The sequence below is a fragment of the Rhinopithecus roxellana genome, chromosome 16, assembly GCF_007565055.1.
Source record: "Rhinopithecus roxellana isolate Shanxi Qingling chromosome 16, ASM756505v1, whole genome shotgun sequence".
Classification (NCBI taxonomy): Eukaryota; Metazoa; Chordata; class Mammalia; order Primates; family Cercopithecidae; genus Rhinopithecus; species Rhinopithecus roxellana.
In genome coordinates this window covers 49161060-49186079 of record NC_044564.1, presented here as the reverse complement: position 1 = coordinate 49186079, position 25020 = coordinate 49161060, and the positions used below count along the sequence as shown (strand labels likewise).

The 25020-nt window shown below is 35.9% G+C and overlaps 1 protein-coding gene across 3 annotated transcripts in view; it reads left to right on the top strand.

Annotated features, from left to right (window-relative positions):
- Positions 1-23531, top strand: part of SMC5 (structural maintenance of chromosomes 5) — a 106040-nt gene extending 82509 nt beyond the window's left edge. The window contains exons 18-25 of one of the 3 annotated variants that reach the window (XM_010362944.2): positions 12790-12915; positions 15248-15292; positions 15714-15809; positions 16265-16369; positions 16575-16694; positions 18767-18946; positions 19029-19124; positions 20849-23531. In XM_010362944.2, the coding sequence (XP_010361246.1) occupies positions 12790-12915; positions 15248-15292; positions 15714-15809; positions 16265-16369; positions 16575-16694; positions 18767-18946; positions 19029-19124; positions 20849-20992 (912 nt within the window). In that variant the 3' untranslated portion in view covers positions 20993-23531. The remainder of the gene's footprint in view (positions 1-12789; positions 12916-15247; positions 15293-15713; positions 15810-16264; positions 16370-16574; positions 16695-18766; positions 18947-19028; positions 19125-20848) is intronic. The other 2 variants (XM_010362946.2, XM_010362945.2) reach the window with 2 other exon arrangements.
- The last annotated feature ends 1489 nt before the right edge of the window (positions 23532-25020 follow it).

Genomic DNA, 25020 nt, shown 5'->3' with positions numbered 1-25020 from the left:
AGTGCAGTCTCGGCTCACTGCAACCTCTGCCTTCTGGGTTCAGACGATTTTCCTGCCTCAGCCTCCCAAGTAGCTGGGACTACAGGCGTACCACCATGCCCTGCCAATTTTTTGTATTTTTGGTAGAGATGGTGTTTCACTATGTTGGCCAGGCTGGTTTCAAACTCCTGACCTCAGGTTATCCACCCACCTCAGCCTCCCAAAGCCTGGGTTTCTGGCATGAGCCACCACACCCAGCCTACATGTAACTTTGTAGTAGCCAGATTTTACAAAGCAAAAAGAAATGGGTTAAATGAATTACAATAATATATTTTACCCAGTATATCCAAAATATTGTGATTTCAACTTATAAGCAATATTGAAAATTTACTAATAAGCTATTTTGTATCTCATATTGTCTTCAAAATACTTTATACTTAAAACACATCTCAAGTCAGTAAATTTTCATCAGAAATACTTGATCTATATTTTGATTTTCTAAAACTGATAGTTGAAAAAGTTAGGTTCACATACCCAAGCTGTTCCATTTTCCAATAGCTAGGAACAAGTATCAGTTTTTAATTTTAAATTTAAATTCAAATTTAAAATTCAGTTTGTCGATTTAGCCACATTTTAGTGCTTTATAGCCACACGTGACTAGTTTCTATTTTATTGGGCAGTACAGTTAGTACAGTTTCTGAAATATATTTCAACGAAAAATGGAAGGGGAAACCTAAAAGTTTAAAAGGACTTAAGAAATGTATTAACCAAATATCATGTGTACACCTTATTTTGATTCTGATTTAAACAAAACAACTACTTTTTAAAGGTAGAAAAAAATAGGGAGATTTGAATACTGACTCAGTACTTGATAATAGAATTTATTGATAATATTTTTAGGTTTGATAGTAGTGTTATGGTTATGGGTTTTTTTTTTAAGTCTTTGTCTTTTAAAGATATATTGCCACAATATTTATGAAGGAAATGATAGGCTGTCTGGGATTGCTTCAAAATATTCCAGAGAGAGGGCCATTTAGGACGGGAGTATACATGAAACAATATTGGTTATGAGTTGATAATTGTTGAAGCTGGATAATAGGTATGTGAAGGTTTATACCATTCTCTCTACTTTTGTGTTATGTTTGAAATTTTTCATTACAAAAAGTAAAGCTTCCATTCTTGGCGATGATGAAGTAACAGGAACCATATTTCCTGTCTCACTTGAACCCACTAAAAGATGGGGCAAACTATGTCAAATAGAGGTTTTCAGACATTGGACAACAGGCAGCACAGGACAGTGATCCTTGAGAGAAGGGGTAAAAAGCACAGTGAGCCCTATGATTGCCTCATCTTACTGCTTGGAAAGAGTTTCCACACCACAATGCAAGGAGCGTGACAGAGTAGCACTACAGATCCTGTAGACATTAAAGGATATTAAGAGAATATGATTAAAAACCTTATGCCAATAAATTTGACAACTTTGATGAAATGGACACATTTCTTAAAAGACACAAAACTACCAAAGGTCACTCGAGAAGATAATAGGTAACTAGACTAACTTTATATTTATTTTAAAAATTGAATTTCTTATTAAAAAGTTTACCACAAAGAGAACTTCAGTCCCAAAATCTTCACTGGTGAATTCTACCAAGCATTTGTAAAAGAATTAATCCCAGCTGGGTGTAATGGCTGACACTGTAATCCCAGCACTTTGGGAGGCCGAGGCAGGTGGAACCTTTGAGTCAAGAGTTCAAGACCAGTCTGGGCAATGTGGCAAAACCCTGTCTCTACAAAAAATACAAAAATTATCCAGGCATAGTGGAATGTACCTGTAATCTCAGCTAGCTACTCAGGAGGCTGAGGTGGGAGGCTCACTTTAGCCTGGGAGGTCAAGGCTGCACTAAGGTATGATTGGACTGCTGTACTTCAACCTGGGCGACAGAATAAGACCCTGTCTCAAAAAAAAAATACCAGTTCTACTTAAGATTTTCCAGAAGGTGAAGAGGAGGGAATACTTCTTGAAGCATTATATGAGGCCAGCATTACCTGATACTAAAGACAGGAGAACTAAAGACTAATACCTATCATGAACATAGACCTGAAAATTCTTAATAAAATGTTGGCAGGTCAAATCCAACAATATATAAAAAGTAATACATCGTAACCAATTAAGTTTTATCTCAGAGATATAAGGTTGGTTTAATATTTGGATATTCATCAATATAATTCACCATATTAACAGACTGAAACTGAAAAACTAGATCATTTCAATATATACAGAAAAAACGTCAAAATTCAGCATCCCTTCCTTATAAAAACTTTTTACAGCTAGCAATCGAAGGAGACTTCATCATTCTGATAAAGGATATCTGAAAACCAATAGCTCATATCAATCTTAGTGGAAAACTGTAAACTGTCCCCTTATGATTGGGGACGAGGAAAATGCCCAACCTCACCACTTCTAGTCCACATTGTACTGGAAGTTCTAGTCAGTGCAGTAAGGCTAGAAAAATTAAATGTATTAAATGTTAAAAAAAAAAAAACCCTCCAAACATGATTATCTCTGTGGAAAATCTTAAGGAATCTACAAAAATGCTACTAGAACCATCAATGAACATTAGGAAGATTGTAGGAGATAAATTCAATATATAGAAGTTCATTGCGGCCCCACCTACAATGAACAATTGGCAATTGCAATTTTAAACAGTACTATTTACAATAGCATCAAAAATGAAATACCTGACTGGGCATGGTGGCTCAAACCTATAATTCTAGCACTTTGAGAGGCCAAGGCTGGAGGATGACTTGAGCTCGGAAGGTCAAGGCTGCCACAAGCTGTGATTTTACCACTGCACTTCAGCCTGGACAAGGGAGTGAAACCCTGTCATTAAAAAGAAAGACTTTGGGAGGCCGAGATGGCCAGATAATCAGAGGTCAGGAGTTCGAGACCAGCCTGGCCAACATGGCGAAACCCCATCTTTACTAAAAATACAAAAATTAGCTGGGCATGGTGACACACGCCTGTAATCCCAGCTACTCGGGAGGCTGATTCAGGAGGATCACTTGAACCCAGAAGGCAGAGGTTGCAGTGAGCCAAGATCATGTCACTACACTCCAGCCTGTGTGACAGAGTAAGACTCTGTCCCCAAAAAAAGAAAGGAAAAAAAATACTAGGTATATATTTACAAGACTTGTATCCTGAAAACTGCGAAACTTTGATGAGAGAAAACTTTTCTGAGAGAAACTAAATACATTGTGAATCAAAAGTTCAGGATTTCTTAAAATGTCATTTCTCTTCCAAATCTATAAATTCAATAAAATTCCCAGCCAGATTATAGAAATTGACTTATTCTAAAATACAGTGGACTTAGAAGAGCAAAAACAACTTTGAAAAGTAAGTTGCAGGACTCCCACTAATTTTAAAATGTATTATGATGTTACAACAATCAAGACATTGTATTAAAGTAGATATATATGGATCAATGGAACAGAATAGAGAATCTAGAAATACATCCACATAAAATTCAATAAAATTCCCAGCCAGATTATAGAAATTGACTTATTCTAAAATGCAATGGACTTAGAAGAGCAAAAACAGCTTTGAAAAATAAGTTGCAGGACTCACACTAATTTTAAAATTTATTATGACGTTACAACAATCAAGACATTGTCTCTGTATTAAAGTAGATATATATGGATCAATGAAACAGAATAGAGAATCTAGAAATACATCCACATATTTATGGTCAGTTTTTTTTTTTGTTTTTTTTTTTTTTTTGACAAAGATGCCCAGGGATTTCAATGGAGAAAGAGTAATCTTTGTAACAAGTAGTGCTGGAACAATTGCATAGTCATATGTAAAAAATGAACCATAACTTTACCTTGTATCATATACAAATGAGTTACAGACTTAAATGTAAGAGCTAAAATTATAAAACTTCTTGAAGAAAATGTAAGAGAAAATCTTAGTGACCTTGGTTTTGGCAAGGATTTCTCAGATAAAATAGAAAAAGCACAAATTATAAGAGAAAAAGAATAATTGCATTCATCAAAATGAACAACTTTTGCTTTTCAGTAGATGCTGTTACAAAAAGGCAAGCTACAAACTGGGAGAATATATTTGCAATACACCTCACAGAGGACTTGTATGTAGACCAAGAGGACTATGCCTGTGGGCCAAACCTAGCCCAAGGTCTTGTTTTTGTAAAGTCCCTGTGAGCTAAGAGTAGTTTTCATATGTTTGAGAGAGAGAGAGAGAGAGAGAGAGCGAGAGCAAGAGAGCGTGTGTGTGTGTAATGTGACAGAGACTTTATATGGCCCTCATGTGGCTCTCAAAGCCTAATTTCCTTATTGGCATTTAAAGTTTGCTGACCCCTGATGGATGCTGTAAAAATAACTTCAACTATCAATACAAAGAAGACCAACCCAGTCAAAAAATGGGCAAAGAACTTCACCATACTAAAGGAAGTATATGAATAGTAAATAAGCACGTGAAAAGATTCCCAACCTGACTTTACTGGTCTTAGGTAGAAAAGAAAAAGTATATATATATATATAAAAAAGAAAAGATGCCCAACCTTATTAGTCAGTAGGGAAGTTTATATTAAAGGCATGAGTTACACCATAAACTCACTAGAATCGCTAAAATTTTAAAAGACTGATACTAAATTGCTGAGAATTTGGAGCAGCTGTAGCTGTCATATACTGCTGGTGGGAATTTAAAATGTATATAATCACTGGAAAATCATTTGGGAGTTTAAGAGCTAAATATATACCTGACATATGAAATGAAAGGGTGTGTCTGTGAAAGACTGGTACACTAATATGTAACAGCTGTCTTTGTAATAGCTAAAAACTGGAAATAAGACCGGGTGCAGTGGCTCATACCTATAATCCCAGCACTTTAGGAGGCCAAGGCAGGAGAATCATGCCCAGGAGTTTGAGACCAGCCTGGGCAACATAGCAAGACTCTGTTTCTACAAAAAATTAAAAATTTGCCTGGCATGATGGTGAATGCCTGTAGTCCCAGCTACTCGGGAGGCTGAGGTTGGAGAATCACTTGAGCCTGGGAGGTTGAGGCTGCAGTGAACTGTGATCATGTCACTGCACTCTAGCCTAGGCAGTAGAACAAGACCCTGTCTCAAAACAAAGAAACAACAACAACAAAAATGGAGGTTAATGCCCAGCAACACCTGAATGATTAAACAAATTATGGTATGTGGAATATTACTCTGCCACAAAAAGAAATGAATTACTGATACACACATGAATGAATCTCAGTGAAGCTGAGTGGAAGAAACCAGACCAAAAGAGAGCATGCACTATATAATTTCAAAGCTTTTGAGGGTAATAGATATGTTTATTATCTTGATGGTAATAGCTTTACAGATGTGTATATTTGTCAGAATTCATCAAGTTGTCTCCTTTAAATATTGCAGTTTATGATTCCTTGGTTACACCCCAAAAGTTAGGGAGGAAAACTGAAATGAGTTACAAAAAAAATTAAGTTAGAGTTTTATCATTTATTTCACTTGTCTTTTTATTAGTATTTTTATTATATCATTTTAAACATATACAAGATTATGAAGAGTAACATAACATCCATGTGTCCACTACCCCTCTTTAACAAATGTTAACCCTTGCCATATTTGTTGTAGATTTTTAAACCTATTCGTGTATTCAGAGTCTCTTTTTACCGTTCCCCACGTATTCTACTTCCCCAGAGTCTGGCAGTCTTCGGCAGGGTTATGTACGTGATTCACTGTACACTTAATTTAAATGTAATGTATTTGTTACATAAATGTGAATTATATAGGGGTGGCTTTTTGTGGAAAGCATCCATAAAGGGTAGATTTTAGGAAATGTAGACATAGGACTGCACAGGTGAATGGAAAGATTAAATCAGAGTAAAGTAGCAGCTTTATTATTCTGAAGCCAACCTCTTCAGACCCTTTGACTTAAGAAAAACAATTTTGCTAGCAGATAAGCAACTAGGAGTATGCAGGCACAAACACACATAACCAAACAAAGCTGAAGATTAGGTTTGATATGCTAGGACTGGGCAAAAGCCACAGATGTGAAAAACAGGAAAGTCCTCTCCCCCACTCCCCACCTTCACGAAGAACAAAGGAAGGAAAGCATGGCAGAATGAATAGCAGTAGTATTCTAAATAGGTAGTCGGTGTCCAGCAAAAAGCAATCAAAGGTAAGTCCCAAATGGGAGTGGAGAGTGAAGAAAATGAACTAGCTACCAGAGGAGAGCCTCATCAGGGCTTATTTCCTGGGCATGTGGGGAATGTCATCTGCTACTTATTCATTTGTTCTATTGGTAAGTAATTGTAGAGTCCATGCTGAAGTTACTTCATTGATTGAGCTTATGAATGTGGTTGTTCCATATAGGAAATGTTGTTATAAAAGAGGTTTCATGAAGAAGTTGACCCATCAGGCAGATAATATTAATATGTTTAGCTTTAAATCCAATAACACAGTTGTATCAGTCCATTTTCATGCTGCTAGTAAAGACATACCCGAGACTGGGCAGTTTACAAAAGAAAGAGGTTTAATGGACTTACAGTTCCATATGGCTGGGGAGGCCTCACAATCATGGTGGAAGACAAGGAGGAGCAAGTCACATCTTACATGGATGGTGGCAGGCAAAGACAGAGCTTGTACAGGGAAGCTCCCCCTTATAGAACCATCAGATCTCATGAGACTTACTATCATGAGAACAGCATGGGAAGGACCTGCCCCCATGATTCAGTTGCCTCCCACCAGGTCCCTCCCACAACACGTGAGAATTCAAGATGAAATTTGGGTGGGGACATAGCCAAACCGTATCAGCAATACAATATTTGATTCTGGTGCCTGAAGTTTTACTTTTACCTCAGTATTAACGAGAAGAAAATGATTTGTTTGTGTCATGTTTACAGAAGTATGAAATCAATGGCTTTGGAGTAAGTACGCTCCTAAATTTTAACCCACTCTTGACACAGTGAGAGATACTCTTCCAATAGCCCTTATACAGATGGACTGAGATTAGTACAGATTGGCATGGTGTTCTCTTCTGATCCATTTTGTTAGTAAATAGGATAAATACTGTGTTGGGGTTTTTTTTTTGTTTTTTTGTTTTGTTTTGTTTTGTTTTGTTTTTGGAGACAATCTCACTCTGTCGCCCAGGCTGGAGTGCAGTAGCACAATCTCAGCTCACTGCAACCTCAGTCCCCTGGGTTCAGGTGATTCACCTGCTTCAGCCTCCCAAGTAGCTGGGACTACAGGCGAGCGCTACCACACCCGGCTAATCAGCTAATGTTTGCATTTTTAATAGAGATGGTGTTTCACCATGCCTGGCCTCAAACTCCTGACATCAAATGATCCACCCACCTTGGCCTCCCAAAGTCCTGGGATTACAGGTGTGAGCCACCACACCTGGCCAAGAAATACTGTTTTGAGTAGAGCTGACTGCTGTGTTTCTGGAAAGTAGGAAAGTTTTTTGGGGAGGAGGTTTTGTTTTTAATCAGTGAATTACTAATTTTTTTTTTTTTTTTTACAAAGACAGCCACTTTCAAAGTTAAAGTTAAAATTCCTGTAGTTGAATGCATTTTGGTTATTCAGAAAGCACAAATAGCCAACATAACTTATTATGTATTATTTTGATTATATTTTAATGATGTGTAATTTCTCAACACATTTGCTGTTTTGTTTTGTTTCCTTGAGAACAGGGTCTTACTCTCTCACCCAGGCTGAAGTGCGGTGGCACGGTCAACAGCTTGCTGCAGCCTGGAAATCCTGGGCTCAAGCAGTCCTCCTGCCTCAGCCTTTCCAGGTATCTAGGACTACAGGTGCATGCCACACACCTGGCTAATTATTTTTTATTTGTAGAGATAGTTCTCACTATGTTGCCCTGGCTGGTCTCAAACTCCTAACCTCAAGCAATCTTCCCACCTCAGCCTCCCGAAGTACTGGCATGTGCCACCGTACCCAGCCATTTGCATAATTTTAAAGTTAACTAGAGAAACTTAGCACATTTTGATTCTTTTTGTTCTTGTTCCTTTTCCTTGTCCTTTGCCCAATTTAGCCATTACCACATTCCTAATTCACTTCTTTCTAACTATCACGGCTACTGCCCTGTCTAGGCATTAAGTCCTAATAGCTGTGGCCTTGCTTTTTACTAATTTTGTACTCATTTAACTGCCTGGAAAAAAAATTGTACTCATTTTTATATTCTGCTGCAGAAATCTACAGCTTTATAATGTTATACATGATCCAAAGCTTTACAGTAGTCTTCTAATGTCTACTTCCAACTTCTAGCCTTTTTTACCTTGGTTGGCTGTTCCAGTGTTCCTACCATTGTTTATAACCTCTGTGTCTTTCCTATGTCGTTTGTTCACCTTTGTCATTCTGAGTCCATTGCTGCTTTTAAAACCAGAACTCTTCCTTGACACACATAAGTAACCTTACTTAACACTACCTCTGACTTTATTTTGCATTTCCTCAGCAATATTTTATACCACTCTGTTTTTCTTACTCATATGTTGATTTGAAAGTTCTTAAATGATCTGAGTGTACCTATAGTCCCGACTACTTCAGAGGCTGAGATAGGAGGATCACTTGAGTCCAGGAGTTCAAGTCCAGCCTGGGCAACATTGTAAGACCTTATCTCTAAAAAAATAAAAAATAAAAATTTTAAATGCTTTTCATTTATAAATACTTTACCAGCCCTTTTGTAAGGTTCTTTCATTTCTTGTTGTGCATACTTAATACATGTTTGTTGCTGTCTGATCATAGTCATTTGCCACACATTTGAAAGAGTCAAGAATGATGACTAAAAGTATGTAGTAGAATATGTGTATGGTAGTTCACTTTCTCTTTTACCTACTCTTGTTTTCTTCTCGTGTTTGCTGCCGTTTACCTGCACATGATTTTATCTGTCTTATCTGTTCCTGCTATGCAGCTTCATTTGAACTAAAGAGAAATTTTTTTTCCTACTTGTCCCTTTGAACACATGGCAGGTTGCTCTGAGGAACTATTGCTACCATTTGGTTTTGTCCTTTTTTCTGTCATGAAAATAAATTCACAAAAGAAGATCGACAAAATTTCAGTAGAGATTGTATTCATGAGGGGACTTAGAGGTAACCAACTACCATGGAGTTTGATACTTTTTCAGATTTTTGGAAGATAAATAGGGCAACAGACCTATAAAACATCCCCTGAGAAAGGCAAATGGTTGGAAGCCTCTCTTTGGTAATGTCACTAACTTATGGACTATTTTTAGTACAAGTTAGTAAGCTGTGTGTAAATCCAAATACAGAGGTTGGTAAAAATTTGTTATTTTATTTTTGACCATGGGCAGGTTTCCTAACCACTCCAAGCTTAATCATTATCTGCAGCCATAAGTATGATACCTATCTAATTTGGAGGGATATTATGATACTCAGTTTAATAATATACATCAAGGTGCCTAGTGTGGTGCTTAGCATGAAGCCAGTGTTTCCTTTAAAAGTATAGATTTACATCAGAATTAATATTAGTTGTAAAAATGGAAAGTTGTTACATTTATTTGTTTATACTAATACCAAATTTAGGAGTTCTGTGCTTTTCATACGACCTCCCTTCAGGCTACCTGCTTGCCACTCCCTCAAAAAAGAACTGAATTTCAGAGGAGACATTTTTTTTTTTCACTTAAATGAGATGTGTATAATTTTGAAGAAAACATTTTACAAGGAAATAGTATTACTCCCATTATTTTATTGTTTATGATTAAATTAGTTTAAGTAGAATTTATGGTCTTGTGTATTAAAAGTTAAGATTATTCTTTTCTAAATTTCAAGTATTACATTAAAATTTAAAGTTGACTTTTTTAAAAAATGATTGAGTTTTATATTTTTTAAATGTGTATTCTTTCTGGTAACTGAAACAAATGGTTAGTATTTGAATTTGAAATCAACTAAATTGGAATGAAATTTTATTAAAGGAAGAAATGTGTTAATTTACAGCTAATGTTTTAGTAAAAGTTGATGATAACTGTGACTTAATTTTACTCATATAGAAAATGGTTTTCATTTTATTTGATTCTTATTGTAATGAACTGTTACTAAAATAACAGTTTTAATATATATAGTTTTCATAAGAAATTCTGTGAATAATTCTTACTTCTTCCACAAGAGGGCCTTCTTCGAAAAGCTTTTTCTTGTTTAATGTCGAGGTATTTCTTTAAAATTTCCATGACAAATGAACTTTCACAAAAAGAATTTTAGAAAAAAAGATAACACTTGCAAATTTTTTCTAGGGTATATAACTACAAAGTAATCTTTTTTGAGATGTTAGTGGGGGATATTTTGTACATTTCATTCATTTCTTCTCTTACATCTTAAACCTATGGAGTATTTTCTATTCTCTATTAACTATTAAAGGCTAGACTCTAAGCAGAAATGTAGATAAAGCCTTTTCACTAGTCTGACTTTACAGCATTAGCTGATATAATTATATATGCCTTCCCATTTCCACTCTTAAAAAGCTCAGCAAGAATTGTGGTTTTAAAAACAAAAAGCAAAACAGGTGCTATAGGAAGATCTGTGTCACAAACACGTATGTATAGAAAGAATATTTTCTCATATAAATATTTTATTGCACATATGCCACCAAACAGAAACTATTAAATGAGGTTTTATCTTTCTAAGTCCAGAGCTTCAAATTATCAACTCATTGATATTTCTTTTCCATAATGTTCTAATACTTTATTTTTAGCAAAGTCCAGAGGAACAAGAATCAGGAATAAAAGAAATTAGGAGTATTTAGTTTCTATCCAGCTGTTCCTTGTTTTGCATTTGCCTGAGTACAATGGTCCTTAGCAGAGTAGGGGTGATTGGGAGTCTTTAACATATTCTTTTATTTCTCTCAAGCTATAGGGACTGAGGAATTTATTCAAGGAAACCATAGTACTAAGTGGTTAGTATAAAGGATTGCTTGTATTTTCAGTTTGGTCCAGTATATATCCTTTTACTTTTCACAACTATTGTCTTGGTTTAGTTTATTTGCTATCAAACACGTGTGCATAAAAGTCACCTGAAGGCCCCCTTATTAATACAGGTGTCCAGACCTCAGCCCCGGAGATATTAATCAAATAGATTTGGAATGTGCTTAGGCCATTCCAGATCCCCCACCCCCAAGTGTTTTTTGTGCCAACCAGAGTTTGAGGGTTAGTGAAAAGAGCAAACCAGACCTGTTTTATTTCTCAGAAATCTGCTAGTTCCGTAACCTTGGGCAAGTTTCTTAATGTGTCTGAGCCACATCTACAAATAGAGATAACACTTTTCTTTAAGATCATAATTGGGATTTGAACAATTAACAGGATAGTGGTTGTAACAGTGCTTGACCTATAGAAGACATTTAGTAAATGAGATACCTTCCCTATTACATGTGAAATTCTTGCAGTCTGGCCCTTGTCCATTTTACCAACTCTGATCTTTTACATCCTTACGAATTCCTCTCCTCCAACCACATTAGATTACTTGTTTCTTAAAATAAGCAGGTGTTTGAGGCTCATATGCCTTAAAATTCATAATCACCTATCCTTGGAATGGTCATCTGCTGCTGTTCCTTATTTCATGTCATTTAAGGCTGTTAAGTTGTCATAGCTTCTGTGACCACTCTGACCTTCCCTACATACATACTCTGTTCAGTCTGCTCCTGCTGAGAGGTGCCATGCTGTAATGAAAAGAGCATGTGTCCTGTAAGCAGACAGGGATCTGAATCATGACAGTCTCTAAATGTGTGGGCTTGGGCAAGTTACTTAATTCCTTTCAATCTCTCTCTCTCTTTTTTTTTTTTTTAATGCACTAAATGAGGATAATATTACTGTGCAGTGCTTGTGAGAAGTAAAGGGAATAATGTATGCAAAGCACCTAGCCAAGGGCCTAGCACATAAGCATTCAGTAAAGAGTAACTGTTTCTGTTATGATAATGATCGTGTGTCTCTTTCTCCTTACTCACCTTTCTGTGACCAATGCAGATTATAATACTGGCATTTAATAGGTTCTCGGTAATTATTTGGTGAAGGAATGAATAGGTCCATGAATAAATAACCACATGGAAGGTACTTGGGACACTATCAAGCATGATTTAAAGGTTCTAACTACATTTGAGTGCTGAGTTTTCTGATACGAAGCCTGTGTACTGTGTAACTTAAATCAGATTGTAATATAATTACATGACCGTGCCTGGTGGCTCACTCCTGTAATCCCAGCACTTTTGAGAGGCCAAGGCAGATGGATCACTTGAGGCCAGGAGTTGGAGACCAGCCTGGCCAACATGGTGAAACCTTGTCTCTACTAAAAACACAAAAATTAGCCAGGCATGGTGGTGCACATCTGTAATCTCAGCTGCTCGGGAGGCTGGGACGTGATAATCACTTGAATCTGGGAGGCGGAGGTTGCAGTGAACTGAGATCACGTCACTGCACTCCAGCCTGGGTGACAGAGCAAGACTGTCTCAAAAAAATGAATAAATAAGTAAATAAATAAATACAATTACCTGGAGCTAAGCTAAACTTTCAGAAAAAGGCAGTAAAATTTAAATTTTACAATTCTTATGGATTAGAGAAATGCCAGGTTATTGATGTGCTGATGTATTTTAAAGTTTAAGTTCAAATTTAACCTTTATAATAAAAAGAGTCATTATTTGACAGATGCTTTCAGATAATTTGATTATCATTATAATCAGAATTCAACAATGTATTTAATATGTGGTAGTTTAATAAAACAGCCCTCTGCTTTAACAGTAACATTCAAATTTTCGAAATAAATTTTTTCAATAGCAACATTTCATTGAGTTGGATGAAAACAGACAGAGATTATTGCAGAAATGCAAGGAACTTATGAAGAGAGCTAGGCAAGTATGCAACCTGGGTGCAGAGCAGACTCTTCCTCAAGAATACCAGACAGTAAGTATAAAAAGTATATAATGCTACAATTGCCATATTTAACATATTTTTAAGATTATAGGATCTTAAGCATTGTAACAGGCCATGAAAAATATGATGTGTCATAAAAAATAGGGAGTTTTTCCACATTTTTAAACTGAATAGATATATAAAATAATGTTCCTTAACAGATCAGTGCTACTGGTACTATAACATTTATTCTTCCAATACAAATGCCTTTTAATGGGTACAGTTGGAACATACAGTTTTTCATGGAAACATTGTGCCAGTAATTGGTATATCAGAAATAACAAATAGGATATTTTAAAAATAAAGGGAAAATGAAAATGTTTCCCCGGAAATTGGGGTGTTTAATTAGGGTTCAATGGGAGCTGAATATTTAGGACTAACATCTGCCAATAAGAACAGGAAAAAAGAGGTCTTACTTCCATTATATGTTTTATGCTGACATACCACTCAGTAAAATTAGGAGATGCTGCCCTTTAGTCACATCCCACTGTTAATTTACATACGTCTTTGATAAGTGGGGATGATACTTTGTCTGCATACCTATTCAGAATAATGTCAAAATGAAATTAGAAAATAAATTTTAAAATATCTAGTATTGGTGTGTCTTTTTAAAATTCTTAATTTCAAATGTTATCTATTTCAATAGATAATGAAATGACTACTAAAGATATAAAGAACTGGAAAAAATGAATGGATTATAATTTTCAGATCCTCAACTGATTTATTTTATGATATCAGACACAGAATCACAGAGAATAGATTCGACTATTTGGATACATACTAGGAACTCAGTAGATATCTTTAAAACAAATTGAGAAGCTTGTTTCTAAAAACAGTAGAATATCTTCAGAATACATTGTGTTGTTATAAAATAAATATAAGTACCATCTGTACTAATTTTTTCTTTCAGAAAAAGCATGATTCTGTTCTTGATAAGTCATACTGTTTTTGAATCAAAATTAGAAGATGATTAATCATTAAAATGTATTAATTACCTCCTATATGGCAAGCATTGAACAAGACAGACATACTTCCTTCTTAGCTGAAACTTACATTCTAGTCTGGAAGATTAATTAGGTAGAGGAAAACACAAATCAAAAATCAGATAATGTCAGATAACAAGAAATGCTAAGAAAAATAAAACAGGGTGAGGAGATGGAGTGACATGGATGGGAACTTGGTCAGGGAAGCCTCCTTTGAAAAGATACCATTTTATAACAGTCCTGAATGAAGAGAACAGATCAGTTAAGTGAAGATGTGAGGGAAAAGTATTCCAGACAGAGAAAACGACTTAGACAAAGCCCAGAACAGAAGTGTATTTGGGACGTTTCAGAATAAAAGGAATCTCATTAGGGTTAAAAATTATCCAAGCAGAGAAGAAGGCAGAAGCCAAGATTATGTGGGGCTTGTAGACCATACGAGGAATTAAAGTTGTATTCTTTTGGGATGGACTCCAGTGGAGGATCTTAAACAGAAAAATGACATTACTACTTTTATGAAAGAGCATTCTAACTTCTGTTCTTCTAGATGGAGGATAAAGTAGGGATACAAGAATGGAAGCAATGAAACCATTTAGAAGGTCATGTCTTTGGACCACGCAAGAGATATATAATGGCATGAATTCGGGTGATAGCACTGAAGAGAGAGAGGGAGAAGTGGACAGATCTTAGATATCTTAAGACTTGCTGATGGATTTGACCCCTAAATGAAGGATGAGAGAGAGAGAAGAGAGAACCCCTAAATTTTTCACCCGAACAAATTACGGTGCCATTTATTGGAATGGAGAAGATTGAAGGAGAAACAGGGTTGCTTAAAGTGGTAGGTAAGGTGGGTGAAATCCAGATTCTGTTTCACCATCTTAAATTTAAGATGCCTGTTAGAGTCAAGTGAGGATGTCGATTAAATAAATGTTGGACACATGAGCTTAAATCTCAGTAAGTCAGAGATTCAACAAAGGAATATTTGAATGTCTATAGAAGTTGAACTGCTTTCTAAGAGGTTAAAATAATAAGCTGAAGATATTAGATTAATATGTCAAGATCTTTTTCAGGGTTTCAGGATTCATTTTGTACCATGTAGTATACAGCCTTTGCAGGTTGTGCTAAGCCAAACAATGTACTGATTGCCTCTCCTCAAAAAAAAAAAGTGTTCTAATTTGTCCCCATGGCATGGACCCAGAAGATAGTACCATGGTGAAATTCAACTGTCAAAGTAATTAGATACTAAGGATGCTTTTTTAGTTCTTCATAAGTGCAGTATAAAGTTCTAACTTCTTGCTCTCTTTCAATGCCCCACATATTCTGGACCCATTCTACCAATTCAGCAAGTACCCACCATTCCAAATGGACACAACTCCTCACTCCCCATGGTATGCAGTACTCATTCTTTTTTCCCAAGCTCCTGTCTTCCCTCTGCCTTGCTCCTCCCTAGCCATTTGCTTTAAGGCCCAGAGATGAATTCTAGGCCTTTGGATTCTCTTAACTCTGCCATAGCATGAACTGATACTTCTTTTCTCTGAATTCCCTAGCCTATAAGATATGTACTGCTTGTTTGAATACTCAACATCAATACGTTGCCTTAAGGTCTTATCCAGTACATACATTTTGTTTTCTTTAAAATACAAGCTTTCGAAGGCAAATGACCCTGTTTATTATTCCTTTGTATCCTTGTGTACCAGCATGCTGTTGAACAGATAGTAGATAACTTATTCAGCAGATTATTTTTATTTTAACTATTTGAATGGAACTGTTTTCATTGTATCTATAATGTTGGGCAATTTTTTTCTTTAGGTTTTCCAAGACCTTCCAAACACATTGGATGAAATTGATGCTTTATTAACTGAAGAAAGATCAAGAGCTTCCTGCTTCACGGGACTGAATCCTACAGTATGCCTGTTTCTCTACTCCCATTCTGCATCCAGCCACCACCACCACCACCCTCCTCATACACACACATACACACACAGAGTTCCCTCCAGTACTTGCCTCCCACTCTGTACTAGAGCTCTTGGTAATGATAAGCTAGACAGCAGGAACAATGTGCTTTAAATGCCAGATTCTGAATCTATTAGAATTTTAAATAGATTCTTCCTAAGGAACACAATGTTCTGTGCCTTTTCTTTATAAAAAGAATAGTCGGGCTAACCTGAAATAGTGCAATGTCTATTTTTTCAAGGATAAAAAATGTCACTTTCAGTATGTAATAAGAACATCAATTATTTGCATACAAACAATGCAGCACAATTGGCATTTTCAGTTAATGTTTTAATCAATGCAGAATTGTATATACTTTTATACTTTGGTAGATTTATCTTAAAGAAGTTTTTTTTTCCCCCTGCCAGATTGTTCAGGAGTATACAAAAAGAGAAGAAGAAATAGAGCAGTTAACTGAGGAACTAAAGGGAAAGAAAGTTGAACTAGATCAATACAGGGAAAACATTTCACAGGTAATTTTTTTAGTTTTTAATCTTTACTTTTTATCATGTGATTATTAATGAAATGGGAATGTAGAATAATGGAAAATGAGATGACATGCTTAAGAGAAGTGTGTTATGCCCAGCCTGATACTGATACAAAATTTATGTGAAATTTTGTGTCACAATATAGTAATACTGCTTTTAAATTGTGTTTTTATATTGCCTTTATTTGTAGGTAAAAGAAAGGTGGCTTAATCCTTTAAAAGAGCTGGTAGAAAAAATTAATGAAAAATTCAGCAATTTTTTTAGTTCCATGCAGTGTGCTGGTGAAGTTGATCTCCATACAGAAAATGAGGTAAAATTGCATTTGAAATATATTTCTGGCAAGTAATTTTAATTATATGCTTAAAGTACATATAAATTATTGATTTACTTTAGAGTTATATCTGAAAAGTTTTGTTTACCAAAATGTTGAAAGAAAGGAGAAAACCACCTATGGGATTCCATTAGGGTCACTTTTTTTGGTGGGGGGTGATGTTTGGAATTAGTAACTAATACCTTGTAACTCTTTTTATACAATCTGAGTAATGGTTATTCAGTTGTATTGAATAAATACGTTACTTTATAAAGCTACCACAGCTGGAGTTAGAAGACTCATAAACAGATTAGTTTGAAATATAGTATATATCAGTGTCTTTTTTTTTTTTTTTTAATAATTTAAGAATTCATGGTTGGGTGTGGTGGCTCATGCCTGTAATCCCAGCACTTTGTGAGGCCGAGGCAGGCAGATAGCTTGAGCCGAAGGGTTTGAGACCAGCCTGGGCAACATGGCAAAACCCCATCTCTATAAAAATACAAAAATTAGCTGGGTGTGGTGGTATGCACCTGTGGTCCCAGCTACTCTGAAGGCTGAGGTGCAAGGATGGCTTGAGCCTGGAAGGTGGAGGTTCCAGTGAGCTAAAATGGTGCCACTGCACTCCAGCCTGGGCAGCAAAACCAGACCTTGTCTCAAAAAAAAAAAAATAATTTAAGAATTCATGAGAATGAAAATATTGGGAAATTTGCTACTAATTTCTTGTACTATAGTTTATGCATTGCAATTTGGGCTAAAATTAATTTTTCATTAAGACAGGCAAAGGCCAGGTGCTGTGGCTCGTGCCTGTTCCCGCTTTGGCAGGCCAAGGCAGGAGGATCACTTGAATTCAGGCGTTTGAGACCAGCCTGGGCAACAGAGTGAGACAGAGACTCTGTCTCAAAACAAAAGTAACTACTAGAAAATTGAAAATTACATATGTGGGTTGCATTGTATCTTTCTCTTGGTCAGTACTATCTTAGACCTTAAAGCTCTATTCAATTAATAGGTAACCTTTAATTAGTAAGTTTCATGTTTTTTGTTTTGGTTTTTTTGAGACAAAGTCTTGCTGTGTCACCCAGGCTGGAGTGCAGTGGCACCATCTTGGCTCACTGCAACCTCCACCTCCTGGGTTCAAGCTATTCTTCTGCCTCAGACTCCTAAGTAGCTGGGATTACAGACGCCCGCCACCACGCCCGGCTAATTTTTGTATTTTTAGTAGAGACGGGGTTTTCTCATGTTGGCCAGGCTGGTCTCAAACTCCTGACCTCAAGTGATCCACCCCCCTCAGCCTCCCAAATTGCTGGGATTACAGGCATGAGCCACCGCACCCAGCCTAATTAGTAAGTTATGTATCTCATTTTTAAGGTAATCTGAACCTGACATAGAAATGCCATCAATAAGAATAGTAAATAAAACTTAGAGCATCCTCAGTTTTAGCAACATTTATAAAACACTAATGTACTCATTACAACAAATATTTATTGAGCACCTATTATGTGCCAGGCTTGCTTTTTTCTGAGTATTGTGTGTATGTATGACTTAAGTTTTCAAAGTATATGTGTAATTCCTACCTTGGTTTTTCCTTCTTAACCAACTGAAGAAGTTAGGGGGATTCTTGGCCCTCTGCAGTTATCATACACAGCCGCTTCTCTACCACAAGAGAGCATGACACGCCATTACGTTCTAATTGCTTTCACCTGCAGTTTAAGAACCTAGCACTTTGGAAGTAAAATAGATAGTGCCTTTCCAGGACAGAGTTCCTCACTCAGTAATTTCTAAAAACTCTTGGGGAAGCCTACTAAACTTGAATAGAATGGTATAGAGGAGGAAAATGTTAATTTAATCTGAATATTTTCCTTATCTGAATAGATCCTTGAAAACCCTTAGAGCTTTTATATAGTAACTGTTTTCTTAATATTATTTTTAAAAATACATATATATTTATTGTTATGTAAACTAGTGTCACTAAATATTGAATTCTTTACTCTTAGTTAATTCAATCCATTTTCAAATAATAGAATGACATTACCAGAGGAAACTCATTTTTCATCAACTTTTTAAATGTTTTATAGGAAGATTATGATAAATACGGAATTCGAATTAGAGTCAAATTTCGCAGTAGTACTCAACTGCATGAATTAACTCCTCATCATCAAAGTGGAGGTGAAAGAAGTGTTTCTACCATGTTATACTTGATGGCACTCCAGGAGCTAAATAGGTGTCCATTCAGAGTAGTTGATGAAATCAATCAGGTATGGTGATTGTTCTGTTACTTGGATCTTCTTATATCCTATAATAGAAATAAATATAATCATTATTATTGCCATTGTTTAGGGAATGGACCCAATCAATGAACGGAGAGTGTTTGAAATGGTTGTAAATACTGCCTGTAAAGAAAATACATCTCAATACTTTTTCATAACACCAAAGGTAGGTAAAAAGTAACCTAAAAGTGGTCATATACTCAGAAATTCCCTGTGACTTAATCATAGAGTTTTTGTCCCAATATGTTCGTATTAACAGGAACACTCCCAAAAAAGGAATTTAAAAGGTTAACAGTAATATCTACATTATTAAAGGGACAAGTTCCAGTGTCATGCTTAATCAGAGGAAGAAGTGTAGGAGACATATTATTATGTTCTAAAATTGAGATTTTCTCATTCCTCTTCTAGAAAAGGTACTCTTTCAGCACTAAAAGATGACTGGGGAATACAACTGCTAAGACTCTGGCTCTTCATTTTCCCAAAAAAGCCTCTCATCATATACTGCCCTTCCTCTTTATTTGCAACTAGCACTATGCTGGCCCAGGGGAAGTTTAAGTATCCCAACATCTTCTGCTCACAGGTTAATTCTGATAAAAACAGAATTATGTTTGTAGATAATTTTTCATAATCTAGAACTATTACAATGGGAAATTTTCTTTTGTTAAATCTAGTGCTGTGAGTAAAGTACAAAGCATATATATTCAAAGATGTGTTTATTAATGTAATCAGATTTTTTCCTTTTTAAGTATTCTTGAAAAATTTTGGCCACGTGCAGTGGCTCACACCTGTAATCCCACTACTTTTTGAGGCCAAGGCAGGTGGATCGCTTGAGCCCAGGAGTTCAAGACCAGCCTGGGCAGCATGGCAAAACCCCATCTCTACAAAAAAAAAAAAGCAAAAATTAGCTGGGCACGGCAGCATGCGCCTATAGCCCCAGCTACTTGGGAGGCTGAGGCACGAAGATCGCTTGAGCCTGGGAGGCGAAGGTTTCAGTGAGCCGAGATCACACCACTGCACTGCAGCCTGGGTGACAGAATGAGACCTTGTCCCCCCCACCCAAAAAAAAAAAAAAATTGTTTTTACCCATCCTACATTCAGATTTTTATTAAACAGTGTCATCTGTATTCTTTTTTTCAGTAGATAGTCTTGTGGAATAGTCACATCTGTTAATACCCTACTGCTTGCCAAAGAGCCTACAAATGTCCCTCTTACACACTTTTCAGGATACCAGGCTATCAAAGAAGTTGCTTGAGAAGTGTTTATAAATAAAAAGTAAAAGTATCTACCCTAGGAAAATTATGGAGGACATACTCTTTTCCAAGGTCTGCCAAGGAAGTTGAATAATCCCAATTATCTTGTGAATCTAGAGGGCTCAATTATTCCTTATTTTGATTGTTCCTTAGGCCAGGCTACAGGTATGCTAATTTAGGTAAGGATTACAGTCTGGCAAGGTTTATACTGAGGTGTTTAAGAGCTTCTTAAGGCTCTTATTGACTGGGCGTAGTGGCTCACACCTGTAATCCCAGCACTTTGGGAGACCAAGGCGGGTGGATCACCTGAGGTCAGGAGTTCGAGACCAGCCTGGCCAACATGGTGAAACCTCTTCTCTACTGAAAATACAAAAAACTAGCTGGGCCAGGTGGTGCGTGCCTGTAATCCCAGCTACTCTGGAGGCTGGCTGAGAGGCACGAGAATCTCTTGAATCTGGGTGGTGGAGGTTGCGGCGAGCTGAGATCGTGCCTCTGTACTCCGGCCTGGGCAACAGGGTGGGAAAAAAAAGTTTTATTAATATTACAAATAAAATCATACATTTGACTGTACACATGTAAGGTTGGAAAACTATACTTCTCAGTATGTAGCTTATATGACAATTTGTTTTAATACTTACAGCTCCTGCAAAATCTTCCTTATTCTGAAAAGATGACAGTTTTGTTTGTCTACAATGGCCCTCATATGCTGGAACCAAACAGATGGAATTTAAAGGCTTTCCAAAGGCGGCGGCGCCGTATTACATTCACTCAACCTTCTCAATAAAAGTAAAGAGAGGGAACTTGGGAATTTTTTTGTTAAATTCTGTTTATAGGTATGGCTCAACTGAATAAAAGTTAGGAGATTGATTAAAACGAAAAGCAGTTATTTTTGGAAACCTGCTTTTAAATACAAATAGATTGATAATGGAAACCTTAATGACCTTTCCAAAATATCATCTGGTAGTAAAAGTTAAGTCTTCTTCAGTCTTGGTTGATCTTGAGTCCTTGGCATTCTGACCATGAGTCATTGAGTTCTCATGTTAAAAGATACTTAATATTACAAATCAGAGGTACAGTGGAAGAGGGGTTAATCACAAGAAGTTACGTATATGGTAGCCCTGAGCTTTAATTGCAGAGTAACTTTAATTACTTTTAGAGCCTAAAGATGACTCTAGAGCCTAAGTCCTAGTTTCTCCCAGTGTTATATTTAATTTTTAAAAATTGATATGAAAATGTCTAATGTATAGTAATAATTTATGACAGATCTATTCCTTTCTTCCTATTAAAAAAGATTACCTTATCTCCAGTAGGAAATGGAATTTTATGGGCCTTTAAAAGAAAGTTTTATGAAAGTTGATGCTGTAATTTTATTGGTATTTCAAGGGGAAAAAAACACTGGGGTTCAAAAATCGTAGTAGAACTGCTTTGAAATGCTACAAGATGGCCACTAGATGATGCAAAATACAACCAAAATTTTGACAGAGAATAAAATTAGGTGACAAGCGTTTTTAAAGAATAACCTTGTGAAGTGTGGGGACAGGGGTTGCTTTTTTTTATTTTATTTAAAGTCAATTGTATTTTACATCTTAAATTTCTAAAAGCATTTTTGTAATTATTTTTAGTAAGATTTTTCTTAAAATTTCATATACTGGTTTCTACAATTTATATTTGAAATTTCTCAGTGTTATGTAAAGAGTGACAGAAAAGCATTGATTTCTTTAAAACCATAATGTTTTTAGAACTTAAGCTTATAGGGCCTTTCTTACAATGTTGATGTACCTATTTTAGAAAATCTAGTTTAAACTGTTTTCTTTCAGCGCAAAAGAATTAAATGGGAAAATCATTTGTTTAAGTTATACTAATTAGTAGAGCCAAACAAATTTTCTTCTTTTAAAAAATAAATCTTCTAAGAAAATAGACAGTCCACGGTCATGTCTTTGAACAGTGGATTGGATCTGTGCCAGTAATGACAAAATTATTTTTTTTACTTGCTTGCCTGAATAAATTAAAGAATTGCTTTCAGTTTGGGTTTTGTATATTCTTAAGTAGCCATTGAAATTTATATTCTTATTAGGTCAAAAAATGGTGAACCATAAGTTTATGTGTTCTCACTTAGACATTTTCTCTTCAAAAAAGTGTTTTCTTTTTTATAAAAATTTTAAAAGAGGCTTCCCTTCTTAAACTAACTCCAGTGCATGAAGTATGAAAATATTTTAAAATGACATTTTTAGTAATATGAGCAAGTCATGTAAACATTGAAGAACTTGGTAACATATTAGTAAATGGATATTACCAAATGTTTTCATTGTTAATTACTTTGCTTTCCACCAAAATATCTTTACTAAAATGTGCTTGGTGTAGTTTGTTTATTGTCTAAATTAGTGCCAGTCATCTTATTTCTGCAAAATGAGTATCAATGTGAAAAAGAAGCGTCAAGATTAAGCATGCCTGAAAATAAAATGGTCAATTACATTTCAATTTACATAGACCAACAACTGTTCCATACTTTGTTTGTAAACATTTAGTTTCTCTACTGGGCAAAATTAATATTTGGCTTTACATTGAATTTAGAGCTGTGAAGAATAAATTATGTATCATTTTAGCATATTAAACAGTAGTAAGTCTAGCACATAGTCTCAGCCACTTAAAACTTTATTTTCTGCAAAAGTTGTTTTTTGTTTGTTTGTTTTGAGATGGAGTCTCGCTCTGTTGCCCAGGCTGGAGTGCAGTGACGTGATCTCAGCTCACTGCAACCTCCGCCTCCTGGGTTCCAGCGATTCTCCTGCCTCAGCCTCCCAAGTAACTGGGACAACAGGCACGTGCCACCATACCTGGCTATTTTTTTATACTTTTGGTAGAGACGGGGTTTCAGTATATTGGCCAGGCTGGTCTCGAACTCCTGACCTCGTGATCCACCCACCTCGGCCTCCCAAAGTGCTGGGATTATAGGCATGAGCCACTGCACCTGGCCAAAAGTTGATTTTTAATTACATAAAAATTGTAAAACCGTCTAGTAAAAACTTGATTTGGCGAATACACTGATATTTTAAAACCTTAAGGTGACAACCATTTTCTTTGCCTACATCTTCATTGGTTTGCCTTGGAAGAGTCTCTGTTAAAAGGTTTTCCATATTCAAAGTAAAAGGAAAGACTTCTTGCTTTCTAATTGTCTCTTGGACACAGGCCTATTTTCTTTGGGGTATAAACCTTTAGATGTGAAAAATGTAATTTCATTCTGCTGTTGTGTGTGCGTGTGTGTGTAATTGAAAAAAACTTTGTGGGAAATCCTACTTTGTTGGTAATAAATCAATATTTTCATATTCTTTTGGTGTATGTTATTTTAAGTGAGAACTATTTTTTATACTCTGAACCTTATTAAGAGTCATTTTGGTTTTCAGATTTACTAAAAAAAAGTCTGTTGAGTAACCCACATTTACAAAATAGTGTTCAGCAGTCTATTAGTGTTCAAAAGGGTAGAAATTTTAGTCCCTTGTCTGCCTGCAATGAAATCACAGTCTAATAGAAGCAATAAACACTCATGAAAAAAAGGTTTAAACAATTTAAAGAAGTCAAGTTACAGGGCCAAGTATTCATCAGAGAGACTGCAACATAGGTTAGCTGTTTTTAGGTTTAAACACTAAGTTTGCTAACAACATGCCCAATAGCCAATTTTCACTTATTACTCCTTACATTAAGCTACTATATAAAGTAATCTTTTTGAAATATATTTTTGAGTCAGGCAGACTTTTTCACTTACAAGTTACTTGATAGTCTCATCATTGGTGAAATGAGAATCATACCTAATTCACAGAGTTGTTGAGAGGAGCAAATGAGATCGGGGCCTATTGGGGCACATAGCATTATAGTGAGTACATTATTAATGTTTATGTATCTTCTCATATTTTAAACCTAGAAAAATGTACTGTGAATTTTATACACCCAGGTCTGAGAATTCTAAATAAAGTGAATGTAGAGATTAACTATTTTGTAGTCTATTGATAAATAGTTCCAAGGATGCCAATACCAACAGACTTTGAGCACTGGAGAGTGCTCAAAGAGTCTGTATTTTTATAGATCTTGTTACCTTGTTAAATTCAAATAGAAGTTAGTCAAATGAGCTTCTTTAAAGACATTCCATCTCATTATTTTATATTGATACATACTTTGGAAAATTTATAATTAATAGAATTTGCACATTTGGGAGATTTGACTATGTTAACAATTTGAGCTTTTTATTTTCACCGAAAAGCTTAGGTATGGGGGATTTTATTTATTTTTTAATGTTGAATTATAACTGTTGCTGCAAAATAAATGGTGATTGGCTGGAAGATTCAGATATTTTCAAAAAAACTAGCTTTGTATAATCCCAAAGAGAGAGAGCAGGGCTCCTCTGGTTAGCTTCATTCTAAGCTCTGCTAAGAGGACTTGGTGAAGCTGAGGGCACCCTAAAAACAGCTCTGGCCCTGGCCCTGCCTTTATCAGAGAGGCTGCAACGTAGGTTAGTTATTTTTAGGTAGGTCAGAAACACCTGAAAGATGTTCTCCTTCCACAAATAGTACCTTACCTGTCTGACCATGCTTTTGTTAGTAAACTTCCATTTCCTTTTGCCTAAGGAGAATGTTACACACTCTTGGCATTCAGGGCCATGCATTTAGAGTGAAGGTTGAGGTGACAGGGTGTCAAGAGGGTCACTTGACCATTTCTGCCAAATTTAAGGAGTGGGTTAAAAGAATTCCAGTGAAGGAAAGATTTGGGACAAGCTGCCCAATTAATGTTATAGAATGGTAAATTTTACATTCCTTTCATATTATT